General features: G+C 40.6%; 1 protein-coding gene across 4 annotated transcripts in view; it reads right to left on the minus strand.

Annotated features, from left to right (window-relative positions):
• EXOC6 (exocyst complex component 6) overlaps positions 1 to 6,040 on the minus strand; it is a 91,450-nt gene extending 85,410 nt beyond the window's left edge. For 3 of the 4 annotated variants that reach the window (XM_062001474.1, XM_062001473.1, XM_062001476.1), the window contains exon 1: positions 5,942 to 6,040. In XM_062001474.1, the coding sequence (XP_061857458.1) occupies positions 5,942 to 6,024 (83 nt within the window). In that variant the 5' untranslated portion in view covers positions 6,025 to 6,040. Of the gene's footprint in view, positions 1 to 5,351; positions 5,482 to 5,941 lie in introns of those variants that run through there. The other variant, XM_062001475.1, reaches the window with a different exon arrangement.
• Between the last annotated feature and the right edge of the window lie 11,263 nt (positions 6,041 to 17,303).

The raw sequence follows: 17,303 nt of genomic DNA on the forward strand, positions 1-17,303 counted from the left end.
CTGTTGTCTTTCAACTTAAACACTCAGAATATCATAAAATCCTGCACCAAGTAACAAAACCTGCAGCCAACACTACGGGTCTGGCACCAGTTTTTCAGGACACACTAGTCTCAGTGAGCAAGCCATTGCCTTTAATCTATAGCAATCCAGTTGTTTAAAGGTAAATGATATATAAATATACATTGAAGTATACTCTGTGACCTTATCCTTAAAAAACAACAGCTAACACACAATGAATTTCTAGTTCCTTTGGGCTACTTTGTAACTTCAGTTTGAAAAGGAATCAGTAATGGAACTCATTAACTGGAACACTGAGTAGGGTTTAAAGACAGACCATTAACAAATACGCAGACTACTGATTTTCAAACTATAAAAACATACTGTAAAACTTTATCATGTTAATTTAAATTGAAAAATCATGATCATGATCAAACCATTTGAATTTGGATTCAAAGCACTGGTTGATGTTCTCAAAGTCCCTTATGTTTGCTCTATATTTAGAACAAGACTAAGCTATAGGCAAAAATACAAACCATTGGCTGACAATCAAAAACCAAAACAATGAAAACACAGAAAAATGCCTATAGACAGTCATACTTGACAAGTAAGACCACAGAACAAAAATGAAGACAACCACATTTTGTCCCTGAATAACCACATCACAGATCCCAACATCCCACAGGCAAGTGCTTAGAAAAATTATTTCCCACTCTGCAACTGTATTGATGCAGTGCTATCTTTCCACATCTAGAGATGTCATTCATACTGCCTATGCTACTGCTTACTAACTGTTCTGCTAAAGACACAGATTTGTATAACTAAATTATGCCTACTGCTGATAACAGCATATACTTTCAATAAGTTACACTGAGGCTTCAAGAGCATCCTGTCATACTTCAAAAGGTTATTTTAGCCACCCTGTTCACTTGTTGTTCAGTCAGGTCCCTTCAATGGATACAGGAGTATCTCCAATAACAAACTACAGGCCTCTGTCTGGGCAAAGCGCCTGCAGTTGCAATACACAACTCAGTAAAAGCAACAGAATTAGACTCTCACTCCATAATTCTACCCCTGAATTTTCTTAGAAACCTTGAACACAAAAGGACAAAACAGTCTTGCTTGGACCATAATTGCCAGTTTTGCTTCCTCAACTTATTCCTCTTATAATGCTTCACTGAAGCGTGCCTTTCACCTTCAGCTTTTCTGCAATGCAAGGACAGAAGTTGAGAATGAACAGTTATCAGTCGCTTCCAATACTTTACTCATACTCATTTGTGAGGGTCACAACAAATCTACATCCTAACTCCAAACTCCGTTCAACCTAAATGAGAAAAAAGCAGCACCATGCAGAAATTATTTTGCTTTGCAGCTGGGTGGCTCAGAGCTTCTTTTACCAGTGCAATGCAGTCCTAGGTCAGTGGAAGGTCACCACAGCATATTGCAGCATCAGATAGAAACACATCAACCTAAAGGCTCTTGTAGCCAGGGACAACCTGCCAGTGAGATGTCTCCACTGGAAGCCCTCTAATAACTCTGCAAATGAGTTTCATGGCCAGCACAACTTACAGTAACCCAGAATATGCTCTAACAGCCACCAGGTAACAGCTTGGTAATGACAGATTTCAGAAGCAGATGAATAGAGAAGTTGCTTAAAAGCATTTTACATTGACTTTTGAGGAGCACTTTCTGAGTTGCAATTGTGGATCAAAGCCACAGAGAACATCCTACTTACATCAGTAGACATAGCACCTCCTTATCCATTTCACCTTAGCCATAAAACTGCCATCATCAATTCCCTGATTTTATTTTACTTTGTAATTAGTTGTTTAGCCAACTGATTGTGAGCATAGAAGTACTCCTTTGACAAGCTGTGCATAGAGATCACAGAACACTGCAGACTCAGTGATGCGGAACTCATGGGATGAACTGTTCAGAAAATGTCTACCATATGCTTTCGTAATACACTGCCAAGCTACAGTTTAAAAGTTAACTCATTTATTTTTTTAGAAAGGTCTTTGAAATACCACACATTACCATATGCATATTGCACATTACCACATGCTCAAACTGACCCATAAGTATAGTAAGTATATCAGGACACTGGTAGAACATGTACTCTGTTGAGCTCCACTTAGACTCATTTCAAACAACATTAATTAACCAGCAGATAAGGTAAGTTATTTTCTTTTGAATATAATTTGTCTGATTAATTATCCTGACATGTCCAACAGAGTATTAAAGAAGTGTGAAGACACTCCTAAAAATCCACTCTTGAAATTTTGTTAATATGCATTTGTATGGCTTTCAATGAGGGCCTGAAAGGTTTCTGTTACTGACTATTTAATACATTTATCTTTAAGGGGACATGGGAATTGCCTTTCTACTTGTCATTTTCTTTTTCCTTTATAAAGATGAGAAATGCGCTGACAACTCACCCTGGTTTTGCAAAGCCCAATAGTATGTATATGACATGAATGATAAGATATTAGCACATTATATAGAAAGGTGAGAGTGACAAGACTTTAACAGCTCTTGTCAACAGTCTCATTTAGTTAGCCATTAAAGCTAGAAAGATGCCAATAAAAGTTTCACAGAGTCTACTGAAAAAAAATTAATCCTGCCTGCTATATACACAGTCTGCCCATTTAATGAAAGCCATGTTACACAGTTAAGTGTCATTTACAATGATTCAGCATGTGTCACTAAACTTAAGAGATGTAAGATGCAATTTAATCAAATACATTATAAATTAATTTAATCAAATACAATCTCTTCATTTTACATTTGTTGAGATGCAAAGCACTCTTTAGGAGAAAACTAAATAGTACATAATCCCAGTTGTACAAACTGTACCTTGGTTTCTCCTACAAATGTGTTTCACATTCCTATACATGGGTTGATTTCAGCACCAGAAAACCACCCGCAGGTTCAGTTTGTATGTTGTTCCTTAGCTGTAAACTACACACAAGAACATTATATAACAATATATGCCATTGATTTTTATACTATAAGCACAAATATTGCTGTTCTTCCAGCAGGGTAGGAAACAGCAACCTGGCAGAGACAGCTATACCAAGCTAGCAAACAAAACACTGAGGAAAAGCAAGAGCAGCAATGTGTTTCCATGGAATCTATGTACGGACAAAAAAATTACACTTCCTTGTGAAGCCCCAATGCATTAGTAAGATATTAAGGTCTTGATTTGAACAATTAAGGCTAAGACACTTCTTGCATATTCCAATATCTTCAGTATGAGTATTATCTCATGCTACTTATCCGAACTGCTCACCTCAAGCCCTTTGTTTTGTTCTGCTATTTAAGTAGGTATGTTGGTACTTTATTTCACGTCCCAATACTGTATTCTCCCAGAATTACAGACCATAGATTGCAAAGATATTCTATTTCATGTAGTGAAATTAACACAATTTTAGTCATTACATTAAACAGCTGGCATCAATGGCTTCCCCAATTAGAAATCAATGGATCGCTCTATGTTGTAACCTTATGTAACTGCACATAGAATTATTCAAACACACTAATTTATAGTGTTTAGCAAGTAAAAACTAGATTTTGTGCAGAAAATAATGCTTTATGTCCATGGTTTTGTTCATTGAAATAGATATTCACACTAGATGTGGGACTTTTGACTTTTCAATTTCACACAGCAATTGAAAAATTTTAACAGGCATAGGTGAACAGATAGTTACAGCTTTGATTTTAAACACAGCTGTTCTTATAAAGTAGCAGCATATTCCCGTGAGGTAGGCTGGATATCTTTCAAAACACTCAGATATATGTAACCATTGTTTAGCCTAATTTTTTAATTATTTGTAAATGAACACTAGAGGTTAAATCAGACCAACATTCCTTCATTCCTAATGATTCTGGCTGTCAGCAATGCAAAACTCCTCTTCTGAAGAGTCAGTAGGATAACAAGACAGAAAAATAAACGGAAAAACAAATAGAAAAAGAAAGGACAGGAACATTCAAATAAGTTAAGAAACTAAATGTTTGTATTTATAAAAACTTTGACACATTTAAGAGATTCATGTTGTCCCTTCCCCATTTTACATCCTTTCCCCATCCACACTTGTGGTTCCTAAAACTGCCTTCTTTCACTGTGCAGCCATCTTCTCTGTATGTCCTTTACATAGGTTCCTCTGATACAAGCTCTACATTGGAGATGGTTGTGAAATTGCAATTATATTTAATATTTTGTTGCCTTTTTTTTTTTCTGTGTGGTTTCTGCAGACATCGGCTCCAACCTGCCTTGGCTCATTAGCTGAGACATGGTTAAACTGCCTCCAGGGACAACTCAAGTCTGAAAGCATTTCAGCTACTTTCTCTCAGCCTGAGCTCACAAAGTCTTACAAATGAAACTCCTTGTGTTGCTCAGCTTTAACAGCTTCAGTGTATTCCTAAATACCAGCTGTATTTAAAGAATAGTAAGGGGAGATCAGAGCAGAGTTTTCTCCAAGCTGGCCTCCAAGACCAGGCCAACCCCACAAGCAATCCCAGGGTGATGTCTGAGCCACTTCACCACCCTCCCCCCTCCCCATTTGAGGTCTTTGAGGATTGATCAGTGTCAGTCTCACACAAATGCCAGACTGCCACCTCCCACACAGCCTTCAGCGCTGGAGGACTCACTGCAGACATCCGCAGCCAACTAGAAAATCATTCACCAGGAAGTACAAAATGACCCATTTCACGTGCAATGTACATTTCTCTTCCACAAACGGGTTCTCTATCTCTGTACCTCACAGTCGCCCTTTCCCAGCCCTGCCCACACTCTCCAGCAGGCACCATCCCCCATGCTCATCACCCTACAGCAAACACACAAACCCCTTCTTCCAGTTCTCTGCATGGGCTCTTCATACCTTCCCAAAAGAGATCATGTGCTATTTCACAACTCTTTCTCCCGACTTTGGCTATTGTCTGTGCTTTTTTGTGTAAGACATCTCTCATCAAGGAAACATCAGCATAGCTCCAAGATGAAGATTCCCCCTGTGCCCCTGCCATACCCCAATTCACTCCCTCCAGGTCCTACCCTTCTCAGCTCAAACTCAAGGGCACTGACACGTTCTTCTCTAACATGAAAGACTAAGCAACATTGTAGTATTTGGAACTGGAGGGAAAATAATTAAAAAAAAAAAACCACAATCACTGAAGTCATAGTATTTCAGAAATCCTTTGAATATGTCCCATTTCCAGACAGAACCTGATCGTGACAGAAGTCAAGACTGCATTAGGAAAGGCTGCATATAGAGGAGTCCTGCAGCTACTGATGGAAACACCAACCCACATCACAGTTTCGGCTCCGTTCACCGCACAGTCCAGGAGTACCAGCACACCTCAACGAGACCGCTCATGTCCAAGCGCAAGGCAGAAGCCCTCCTTGCCCGGGCGACGGAGATACCAGCACCGGTCTACAGCGGGCACCCTCTGCCTGGCTGCTTCGGCGGGCCCAGCGCCGGCGCCCGGTCCCGAAGATCCGCTCCGGCCCCGCCGCGCCCACCCTCGCCGGAAGCCGGGCAGCGCCCCGCTTCCCCGGCAGACAATGACAGAGAGAGGCCCGAGCGCTGGGGCACGGCAGCAGCCTCCGCTCGGCGTCCCTTCGTTGTCAGCGCTGCCGACCCGAAGATGACAGCCGCCCGCGGCCGCGCCGGCCCCGTTTCCTCCAGGGGGCCGGGGCCGCGGCGCTCCTGCAGCGCCCTGGGCCGGAGGCGACGGTCGGGGGTCTCCGCCGCGCCCGGAGCGGCCGCTCCTGCCGGAGGCGCTGCGGGTGGCCCCACGGTGTCTCTGGGGAGGAGCTGTCAGAAAGCGCGGCCGGGCCGAGCCGGGCCGCACCGGCTCGATCGCGGCTTCCCGGGCGGGCGGAGGGGCAGGGCGAGGCAGAGTACCCTCGCCTGCTGCCGGCGCCGCGGCCCTCGCTGCCCCTCACCTCAGGGTGGGTCCCACGCAGGCCGTGTCGGTGCTCTCAATCTCCTGCAGAATCCGATCATGCTCGGGGACACTCTCCGCCATCTTGGATGGGAGGGACCCAGCGGCCGCGCCGCTGCGGGAGGTGCCGGGGAGGGATCGAGGGCGGAGGCGGCCGCGGAGCCGGGCAGGGGGCAGCCGGAGCCGCGGGGAGGGGCGGGGGGCTTCCCGGCGCGGTAGAGGGGCGAGCGGCGCGGGCAGGCTGAGGAGAGCGGGGAAACGGGGGCCGAGGAGAAGCAGGTCACGCCAGGCCGCGTCCGGCCGCTTCGCCCCAGCCCGCCGGAGCCCCGCGGCCCTTGTCAGAAGAACGTACCCTGGAAGGCCAGAAAAGCCGTTCCATTCACCGGGCATCTCCGGCCGCTAGCGTCCGGTAGAGACCAAGGGCAGCTGCCCTTGCCTGAAGCCACCCGCTCTGCTGCGCTCAGCGGTCTGTGACAAGAGAGGGACGCCTAAAATCCATCCTCTCCCAGCCCTTCTGCGGACAGACCAGCTGCCTTTCCCGCGCCCCGTGCACCGCACTACAGAGACGCCTTGAAGGCTTATAGGGTCAAACCCAGCCTTTTCCTCTGGGCTTGTTCTGGTTTGTTTCTTGGGTGTTTGGGGTTTGGTTTGGGTTTGTTTTTTTTTGTTTTTTTTTAATTTATTTGATTTGTTTCTCTTTAACTGCTCCCGCTGATGTAGACGCGGCCGTGCCGGTCCCCGCGGGGAAGCGGAGGGGCGGGCGCGGGGCCGAGCGGGCTGACAGCAGCCGGCGGCAGCAGCACCGGCCCCAGCGCCGCAGTTCTGCAGGTGTTTCTGCGTTGAAGTTAGGCCACCAACTTGTTTCCGGCCTTTCTTCAGGCGACAGAAAGTTTGGGCTCGGGGTAAAACTAGAAAAAGCAAAAAGTGGGCCTTTTTGCGTATTGGCTTGCTGTTTCACTCGAAATTGGCACGTCGTTTCCTAGTGCCCTCCAGCATGTGTACATGCTGCGTTTTTCAGTAAAGGTGGAATAGCCCATCTTCTGTTTAAATTATACACTTGGTGGTTTGTGGCCAAAACGACCTTGGATTTTACTTGCTCAGGAGACAGGATACACCTGCTTTCTGGCCAAATCGGTATGCAAGTGAGAAGCCAATGTAAAGAAGTAGGCCTGAAGTGTAAAACAGCAGAGTTATGTGTGACAACTTTTCTAGTGAGGAACAAATAGTTTACAACTATGAGTGCATCCAAGTCTAGACAATAGCCAGCTACAATTGTGTTTGACACTCTTCCAGTTATTGTAATCCAACTTGTTTCTGCTGCCCTGGTACAACTATGCCTGGATAATAACCAGTTAATAAACAGCACCAAAGACCGTGCACATCTTGTCTATGCTTGTGCTTTTATCATATTCAGTGTTGATTCAGATTAATTTATTGATGGTACCTACTAAATCAACAGGGACTGTTCCAAATGTAGACAAGTGCCTACAAAGTGCATGCTGCAGAAAGAAAATAGGAAAAATCCTACAGGCTACAGCTGCAGTAATATTTCCTTCAAGAAGTCACTCAAATGCAGTAACAGCCTTCCTACGTTCATTTTTTTTCATCACTAAATTACTGAAGTAATAGATTGACACATGCATTTTGCAGAGTAAATTAAATTTTCTTTCTTTAGCCTGATAGTCACTGCAACCTGATGCCTCCAGTGCCAGGCAGGCTATTTTTAAAACTCTTCTACAAATACAAATACTGACAATATACTTAGATATGTAACAGTAATAGTTTATGTATTACTGTTTTGTAGCGATGAATACCCAGAGGAATTTTTTTTTCAGTTGCACTTCTACCATGAAGCAGATTCCATAAGATGCAAATGAAAAAAATATTTAAATCTTCAAATATTCAGTAATATCAACATTAAAACCTTAAGCAGCCATGTCTTTAGAGATTAAAAAAAGGCTGCATTTATTAAAAATCTAAGAATAATCAGCATTTAATTCCTTAATGATGTAGCTGTTAACATCAAACTAAGCACACTGCTACACAAAAAAGCAAATTTCCCCTTGGTTTTGTGTTTAAGAGTAATTTCTTTCTTCACACAAAAGCCAGCCTTCAGTAACAAGAGAGCTTTTGTCCTGGTGAAAGGAAAGAGCTGGAGTAGGTGACCTTGGTTTATATTTTTTCATTTAGGGACAATCACAGTGAAATTGAATTCAACTTTGTCATAGAGTTCAGGGTCATGAAAACAAAGTTTCTAATATGTTGGACTGACTGAAATAACAGCTATAGAATGTAACAAATCCATCAGGAACAATTTAATATTATCTAAAAGACGCATACCTTAGGGTGGTTCCAAGAGGCAGCTCAAAGGATTGGATCTCAGCAAGGGCATTTTCATATATCTGATCTTTGTTTTCTTCTAGATACAATTCTGACAGACTTGACTTGCTTTTCCTTGCCATAGATTAGCATAAAACTAGTCTAACTTGAAGAGAGGACTTTTATTCTGATTATTATCGTTGACTATGAGACTCTGTAGTCAGCAAAACCAGGCATGAAAAAAAAGATCCTGCGCTAACCTCGTGACTCTTGAGGACTTTGTGTCCAAGAATGGTGCACAGCTGCTGTTTTCCTGTCTCTGCTGTTAACATTTGCCTCATATACAGTACCCAGGCCTGCACAGTCATTTCTGTGACCACATCCAATTTGTTTATCTTGATAGGAAATTTACTGGCAAAAATAGCATTTTTAATCCTTGTAATAGTTTGTCAGTAATGAATATTAAGCTGGAAAATTAATCAGTGTGAAAGCACAATTTAAAAGTCATTTCAGACACTAAACGTTGATGCACAATTTCTCTGTTAAGTTTTATGAGATTAAAATTAAATTTAAAATAACATATTGTTATCCTTTTGCTATACAAGAATCCTGCACACACAAGAAATTAGCTGGATTTAAGAAGCCGGTTTCTGGACCTTGTAAAAAAGCAGACTGGAAAAGCATAGAAACTTTTAACGTTCATATCTTTTTCCTCTTCAGCATCAGTAGATGCTACTTCTAATAACAGAGTGCAAAAAATGCACTGGGATAACTGTGGTTTTTCTCTGTGTGCAATAAACAAAAGTATTACTAATTCATTACCTTCGTGGAAGAAAAAATGGATAAACTCATCCAAATGTTGAGTGATACTGCTGTCAACTCATTGTCATTACAATGATGGCAAAGAAAACACTTGCACAACTGCCAGTAATTACTTTAACTTCAGGCAGTTATTTCAAACATGAGACTGGAGTTCTAGATCCTTCCATTTAAACAACTTTTTAGAAGCCTAATTTAACATTATGTGACATAGTCAATCTTATTATATTTGGTTATTTTGGATATTTAAGATATTTACATTAAAATCTGGCTCCTATTTCAGTAATGCTCATAACAAAAATGATGAGAGTCTTGACGCCTTTGGTGCAGACAACAGTTAAATGCAGGAAAACAGAAATTACTCATTTCTGACCAGGGTGATATATTGTTCAGTCACTTCTCTGTGCCCGGAGGGAGCACTGAGGAGATAAGTTCACATCAGTAACTGTGGGAAAGGGCTTTAAAGGCTACAATGAATTTGAATATGTAACCTCTTCCCTTGAACAAGCCATGTTTAATCACTTGTTTGTTTTTAAACCAAACTAAGCAATTGCTCTGTTAGTATCAGATACATTTCCTGCTTTCATGTGGGCCTTTTTACACCTTTCAGGAGAAATGGGAGACTGTGATTGACCCATCCAGCCACTGGATGTCACACAAATGCAGATGAAAGGATATAGTAACTACCAATCTTAACAGGCACCAGGTTCAGTATTAATGTATGAATTATGAAGTGACATGGTGAAAGTAAACTGCAAAATTTATTACACTGAGTAAGCTAAAGCTTAAGATTATTTATGTGATGGGAAAAAAGTACATCTGCCACTGCGGCAAAGCACAGGCAGGCCACGTAAATCAGAGATGCCTTGGACACCTACACATGGCTTGTATGAAAAGCACACCATGGCTTGTATGAAAAGTAGGATGCAGCGATGGGAGCACAACACTTTATAAAGAATGCTTTTGTTAATATATTTGTGTGGTTTTAAGTGAGTTTGGTACTTACTGATGCTTTGGTTACAATTTCTTCTTTTTTTTTTTTCTTTTCTCAAAAACTCATGCAGAAGCTTGCTTTAGGAATAAATGGACCAAACTACACAAGTCAATCACAAGAAACACCACTCTGAATCCGTTGTGCAAATGCTGTACATATTGCGGCTGCCTGGAAATAAATATGTTTCATAACAAAGTAAAAGAACGTTAAAAGAAGCAAACAAATCCAAAAGTGAATGACCAAGAAAATAGGCAGGTGTTACAGTCTGTTCCATCATAGAAGTGGGTGTTGAGGTACCTTGGTTTTGTAGACAGGGTTATACCGAACTGCACCAGGCCCAGCTGCATGGCTCATCAGAGTGGTTTACTCCCACGCTGAACCCGTCTGAGACCATGACATGTGGAGAAGGGTCTAACATATACTGGTGGATCTGTAGCTGGCCCTAGATCCATGAGCAGGAGTCCGTTAATACCTGTCAAAAGCTCTTTTTGCTGCAGGTGATCCTACTTCTTTCCCGTGCTGTCAAATCTGTGCTTCTCTTCCATAATCTCAGTGCTGATTACATGTGCCCAAACCCTACATCTTTCAGTCATATGGGCGCTTTTTCCTTTTCCAGCTGAGTTCAGGGCCACTCTCTAAAGGCTTTAGGGAAACGCTTTGTCCAAGAAAATTTAAAAAAATAATTAAAAAAAGACAAATTCAGTACTGTGACATGACACAAGCTGAAACATTCATCAGCTGTCAGAACAGCGTATTTTTATTTCACAACTATACCTAACGTGCTCAGAGGCTACAGCTAGACTAACAGCAAAGAGTGCTAAGTAATTGTTTTATTAAAAAATTATGGTACTCCCCATGCTGAAAAGGAGAGTAGGAGTTATCATTTCTAAGTTGTCATACTTGTATTTGTTGCAATTTAACCAGGTCAAGAAGCTTAAGAATGTATTAATCTGCTAGCAGTTGCTGACAGAAAAAAGGGAAGATATTATGTGTGACTGTTAAATTCTCGCTGTTTCTGTTATTTCTTTGCCTGGACAGGAGAAACCTCAGGGCCTGTGAGAGGTAAAGAGAGCTGTTGCCATCTTCTCAATCATCCTGAGATTTTTCCTTTGAAAAATTATGAGAAAACACCTATTTCTTGCTAAAGGTGTGAAAATGATTCACAACACTGGATAGAGTAAGAGAGGAAATTTAGGTAAATATCAACCATATTGCAAAGCAGGATGCAGAGGCTTATCTAAGGCAAAACCACTACCACCATGTCCTTTTTCCTCCCTTAATTCTTGCTTTTGCCCAGTCCCAACAGGATACCAGAGGACCAAGAACTGCTGATTTAAATCTGTCCTGCCTGTATCAGTGCTTTAGAGATATGTTTTAACCGCATGACAATTGCAAAAGGAGTAGCATGTGCTGTAGTTTAGTCATCTCTACTGGATATGTAATTCCAATGTAGATTACTTTTTCTTTTAAATTACCAATGCAAGATTAGCAACATCAAATCATCAGAGGTTTGTTTAGTTTTCTTTCCCATTTGGATTGGAATCCATTTTGAATGATTCATGGAAAAGAGGGAAGGGGGAGTATGTCCACCCTCAAATGGAATTACTATAGATAATTTTCACATGCAATGCCATGCATAACAAATGACATCATTGGTCATTGCTTGGATATCTCTTCTTTACACTCCTCCACTAGGACAACAGTGGCATTAGTCATTTCATTGGCATCTCCTGCTCTTGGTGCTGCCTCCTTTCCTGGGCTCATCCCCAAACTGGACCCTTGCAAACCAGTTCCTTCTCCCTAGAACATGCACTGCTCCTGTTCCCCTTGTGCCTGCTTATTTTTCTGGTGGCCAGACTAATTTTTGTCTGCCTCTCAGATGAGGCATAGTGGCAACAACTCTGTCAAATGATTCTTTGGAGGGACAGGCAGATAAGGAGCTGTTGGAATTACCACTGCCATCTTTTGCCTTGGTGCAGATCTGCTTTAAGAAATTTTATTTACTCTGTAACTGGAATAGCCACCTGAGCTTCTTGCAAAATATTGCAATCAGGGATTTATTAGGAGGAAGAAGGAAGCTCTAACTTCTATCTTGCCCCTTTCTCTCCATACACCATCCCACCCACAGCTGAAAACCTCTAATCACCTGTACCTCACCATCAACAATACAGCTGCATCTAGCTCAACCTGGCGCGTTCCAACAGGACAAAATTATTTCTCTCAAATATACCATTGAAAACTTGGAATAGGAAGATCAGACTAGTATAGTGCTCAAGGCTATGCTGCCAGGATTCAGGCACCTTTGCCCAAGCAAATATAGCAAGATTAGCTATGCAGGCACAGATAATTCAGTGTAAACTGTGCAGTAATAACCTATGTACAACATAGGCTGGTTTGAACGGAGTACTTTGGAGTATCAGCAGCAACACATTGAAGGACAACAATCCCTTACAAAAAGAGACTTCTAATTCCCTTCTAGGCCTCTTCATTCATTATACACAAAAAAAGAATCTTGGCATTTTTAATTTTTTGAGACAAAACCATGGAATTGTGTATGAAATAGGAGTTTTAAAATAATTGTAATAAGGCTTTTGTGTATGATTCACAGCCATATGCTACAAATGAATATGTTTTTTAATTATCCCAAATGCATTTCATTATGATAAGGGTTTGCAGTACAAACTGTATTTTATGGTATTGCATATAAAATTCTTATTTCTATTTTAAAATAGCAGTTGTTGTCAGGTATTACCGGCACACCATAAACCAAGAGAAATATGTTATAAATTGTTTCACTGCTCAAGGCACTAAAAATAACTAAATATCTGACTTTTCTAGAACTGAATTGCTACTGTCTGTCTACAATGAATTACTACTGAACATTTCTTTAGCAAGCATCTGATAAAATGTATTCTTTTAAGGTTGCTAATTTTTCTAACCACTCCATGCTGCCAATGTATTACATATCTGCTGGGAAATGACTTTGTTTTTTCAGAACATTTAAGTGAATTCTGCTTCCTGAATGGTAGTAAGAATTGGTTTGTTTGTTTGTTTTTATTTTAAATATGTTGGATTTAAGTATTAGACAGTGTACATAACAATCTTTACCAAAAGATTGGGGAAATAACATTCTATTGCACATTTACACCTGTTATTTTTATAGTAAATTGCTCAAAACAACACACATCTCCTAGTAGGAGGACAGCACCTGACTAACTACTTTTGACATTTCATTGACATCTTACAAGTGTCTAAAAATATCAGGAGAGATCTTCAGGTGGTGCTGATGTTATCCTTGTAAAAGTCAGCAAAACCATCAAGATCACTGGCTGAAGAGAGGTACTTCTGTCTGACAGTAGCAGCAGTGAGAGGAGAATCACTCTCAACATACACGTTTATATAATACTTGCCGCCACTGAGGAACAAGAACTATTTCATTTTTATTGCAACATACAGACTATTGAAATGCTCAGCCCCAGCTCTGGGCAGATGTGAAAAGTAATTAACAGCTCAGGCTCAATTAATACATCTAGTATATTTTAACACAGCATTTGATTTTCGGTTTTGAAGAAGGCACTGCTTAATAATGTCAGATAATAGCTTACCAAGGAGCTTCTTAATCGTTCTCCAGAAAAACAAAACAAAACAAAACCCACAAAGACATTATCTCTGCTTATTAGTGCTTTTAAGGAGCAGGTGTTGATTAAAACCCTGAGTCAAGGACATGCCCCAGGAGCCTAAGGGCTTTGCTTCCATAGGCAGTGAAGAGCTGAATTACAGATGCTGCCATGGAGGACATTGGCTTTCTGGAGCAGGAAGGATTTTTTTTCTCCCCATACTAAGAGAATCTAGTCTTAGCCACAATATTTAAACTCCTTATGTAACCCAGGAGAACTTTCTGGAGAAAAACAAGTCTCTTGTAATTTAGGGAATGAGTCTGAAATTAAAATTACATTTCAATTCAGGAGAAGTATATGATGGACACCTGACTGGCAATGACCAAGTGACCCCAGCTTGGCAAGTTGTTCTGTCAGCTGGACCGCAGTGACTGACAGACACTGTGCCTGCTCTGACACTATCCTCACTCCAACTAAGACACTTCATTGAAATAATCATGAACAATCCACTCAGATGTTTGATCATTTTTATCATGGCCTATATTCTTTATATGGTTTTGGGGAAAAAAAAATCCCTTGTCTGAATGTAAGCTTGGTTCACTTTAGTTAACAATTAATCACACTAAATGTCTCCATAGGCCTTTTCAGTCACACAGGTTTTTATTTCAGTTTAATTAGAACTCCACCTAATTGATATATGTGAAATAATTCTGCAGTAAAAAAAAAAAAAAAAGAGAGATATCATCAGACAGCTTTTTGTGCCAGTTCTCTGCAGGTCGTACTCATGCTTTTGCTACATGCTTTACTCTTGCTTCACGGAAGTTTGCAAGAGGGGATAATTAACTTCAGCTTAACATTGCGTGATGGTTGGTAATTTAATTATCTTGCTAGTCAGACCTGGGCAGAGGAAATCTTCAGAATTAATTTTGCTGAAGAGCCTGTGCCTATTTGGTAATGTTATCAACAATAAGAAAATTTAGAGGAAGTGTTTTGACAATATCTCCTGCTAAGATAACCTGGTTTTATATCTGTGAAAAATTAAAACACCCAACAACCTCCCCACACACACACCATTGCCAAATAGTACTATACTGCAAGAGAAAAATCTTTTTTCAGTAAATGAATGCAGGAATCATTACTTACAGTATCTCACCATAATAGCTGCTTTTTGGTAACATTTCCTAGCTATATTCAATTAACACAGCAGGTTAGGCCTTGTAAATCAACACTAATAGCTTTGAAAGGAACTGCTTATTTTTTGAGAACATTCCTGTCCACAAACATTTTTTCCAGTGAAAACTGAACAATTACAATAATACTCTGTTTTGGTAAGAAAATAGGAAATTATGCTAAACAAAAGGGAATGTTTATTTAGAAATTCCAAGGCCATTAATTTATATTAAGAAACTGTTTGTACTCAGAGACTATAATCAAAAGGTGATGTGAATCATTGATCACAAAAGAACTTCACAGATAAGGACCAAGTGCAGCGGTGGCTGATTGTATTATATATTAACAACTTTCATGAGCAGCTTTTGCTGATTCATTTGGCAGGAAGTGAGCTGCCAAGAGAGATTTCTAGGGGAGGAACAATCAACAATATTTTCATATAAAATAACCTCCAGTTACTGTATTGTTCTCACAACATTTGATAATGAATGCTTTCCTGTTAAAAAAAACCAAAGCAAAACAAAACACCAAACCAAAACATAAATCACAAAAACAAAGCCTGATCTGATTTGGTGTTACATGGCTATAAATACACATGCAGTATGGCAAAGTAAGGGAAGGGTCTGATCAATTAAAAAATTGGAAAGCCACTAAGTACTCCTTGTGAAATTGCTGTGTAGTTGGGAATAATAGACACAGTAACTGCTATTCTTTCTGTAGGAAAAAAAAGTCCATGCCTTTGTCTACCTTCTCAACAGGAAGCTCACTGGCTGTGGCACAGCTGGGATTTCCTCCAGAAAGCAGTACTTGATTCCCAGTCAGGAGCCCAGGACCCTCCATCGACACCAAAGCTGAGCTATACTAGGGACTAGTTACAAATGACAGGGATACTCAATGCTTCAAAAATCGAAACAGAATGACCATAGGCAGACCCAACACAACAGCACAAATCCAACTTCCCAGTACATCAAAGTCACCAAGCCAGCTCTAAGCCCACCAGAGTGCTCTACCATTGCACAGTGGCAACTTGGCCCTGAGAGCGAGACAGCTACAACAGCAGCAGAGCAAGCCAAGTCAGCGGGTCCCTGATGTTCTGCCAGGGTGAGAAGAGGTTGGTAGAGTTGCATTTTGTATATTGCATTATAGCTAATCCACAGCGGGTGAACATGGTGAGCCCACAAGTCCTGTGCCATCTGGCCCATGCCAAACATGCTTTGCCCACAATACCAGCAGGAGTCATTCAGCTTTCATGAACTCTTTCATTTTTACCACAGGTATAAATAGACCAGTCATAGAATCATAGAATGGTAGGGTTGGAAGGAACCTTTAGAGATCATCTAGTCCAACTTCCCTGCTGAAGCAGGTTCACCTAGATCAGGTCACACAGGAACACGTCCAGGTGGGTTTTGAAGATCTCCAGAGGAGACTCCACACTCTCCCTAGGCAGCCTGTGCCAGTGCTCCATCATTTTCACAGTAAAATCGTTTTTTCTTATGTATAAATGGAACATTTTATGTTCCAGCTTCATCCCACTATCCCTTATCCTGTCACTAGATACAACAGAAAAAACTATAAAACAAAAACTACAAATGCCCATAACTAGTCTTAGTTATGGTTTGATCTGTGGTGGGACTGCTTAAACACAGTACATTTGAGACCATGTAGTAGAGAAAAAAGGGTGAGTGAGAGAGTGTACCAAGGAGCCTGGGAGAGTAAAGATGCTGCACTGTGTCTTATAGACACTTGTATGTTCTGCACTAACTGCATACCAGTTAGACGTTATTCATGACGAGCCGTGTGCTCTCTAACACAGACTTCTAAAAAGTCTTTAAAACTTTAAAAGATGTAATAAGAATTCTTTGTCTTATTATAAGACTTTCTACAGTACTTGCTTTAAATTTGTAGTAACTAATCAGGGACAGATTTAGGAAGCAATCTATTAGAATGACTAATAAAGGTTTTAAAGAAATCAAGAAGGAAAAGAAAAATATCCAAATAAGTTAGGAGTTGTGGATTTTCATTCAGCACACCACCTGCCAGTGCTCTGGTTTGCATTTTTCTCTTTTTAAATTATAAAACATATAACCCTTCTGAGACTCTCAACATACTAATTAGGCAACTATGGAATCATACTATTGCAAAGGAAAAGGGACGTGAAATAAAATGCCATGAAATTCTACTGATTTTACAACAAATGACCACCAGATTAAGTGCAGATTATCAAAATCCTGTCAGACAAACTTATTTTAAAAAGATTCTAAAGAAAGCATTTTGAATATTTTTGTAGAACATCTTTAAGTATTGTGATAGGTCTGCAAAGAAGAAAACTAATTAGAGTAACTGGAGCCTGAAATCAATACACAGCTTGTGTTCAGTTTATGTAAATAAAGACTTCAGAAAATGATTTAAAATAATAGACACTTATGTCAGACAAATACTCACAC

Source organism: Colius striatus, chromosome 8, assembly GCF_028858725.1.
Source record: "Colius striatus isolate bColStr4 chromosome 8, bColStr4.1.hap1, whole genome shotgun sequence".
Lineage (NCBI taxonomy): Eukaryota > Metazoa > Chordata > Aves > Coliiformes > Coliidae > Colius > Colius striatus.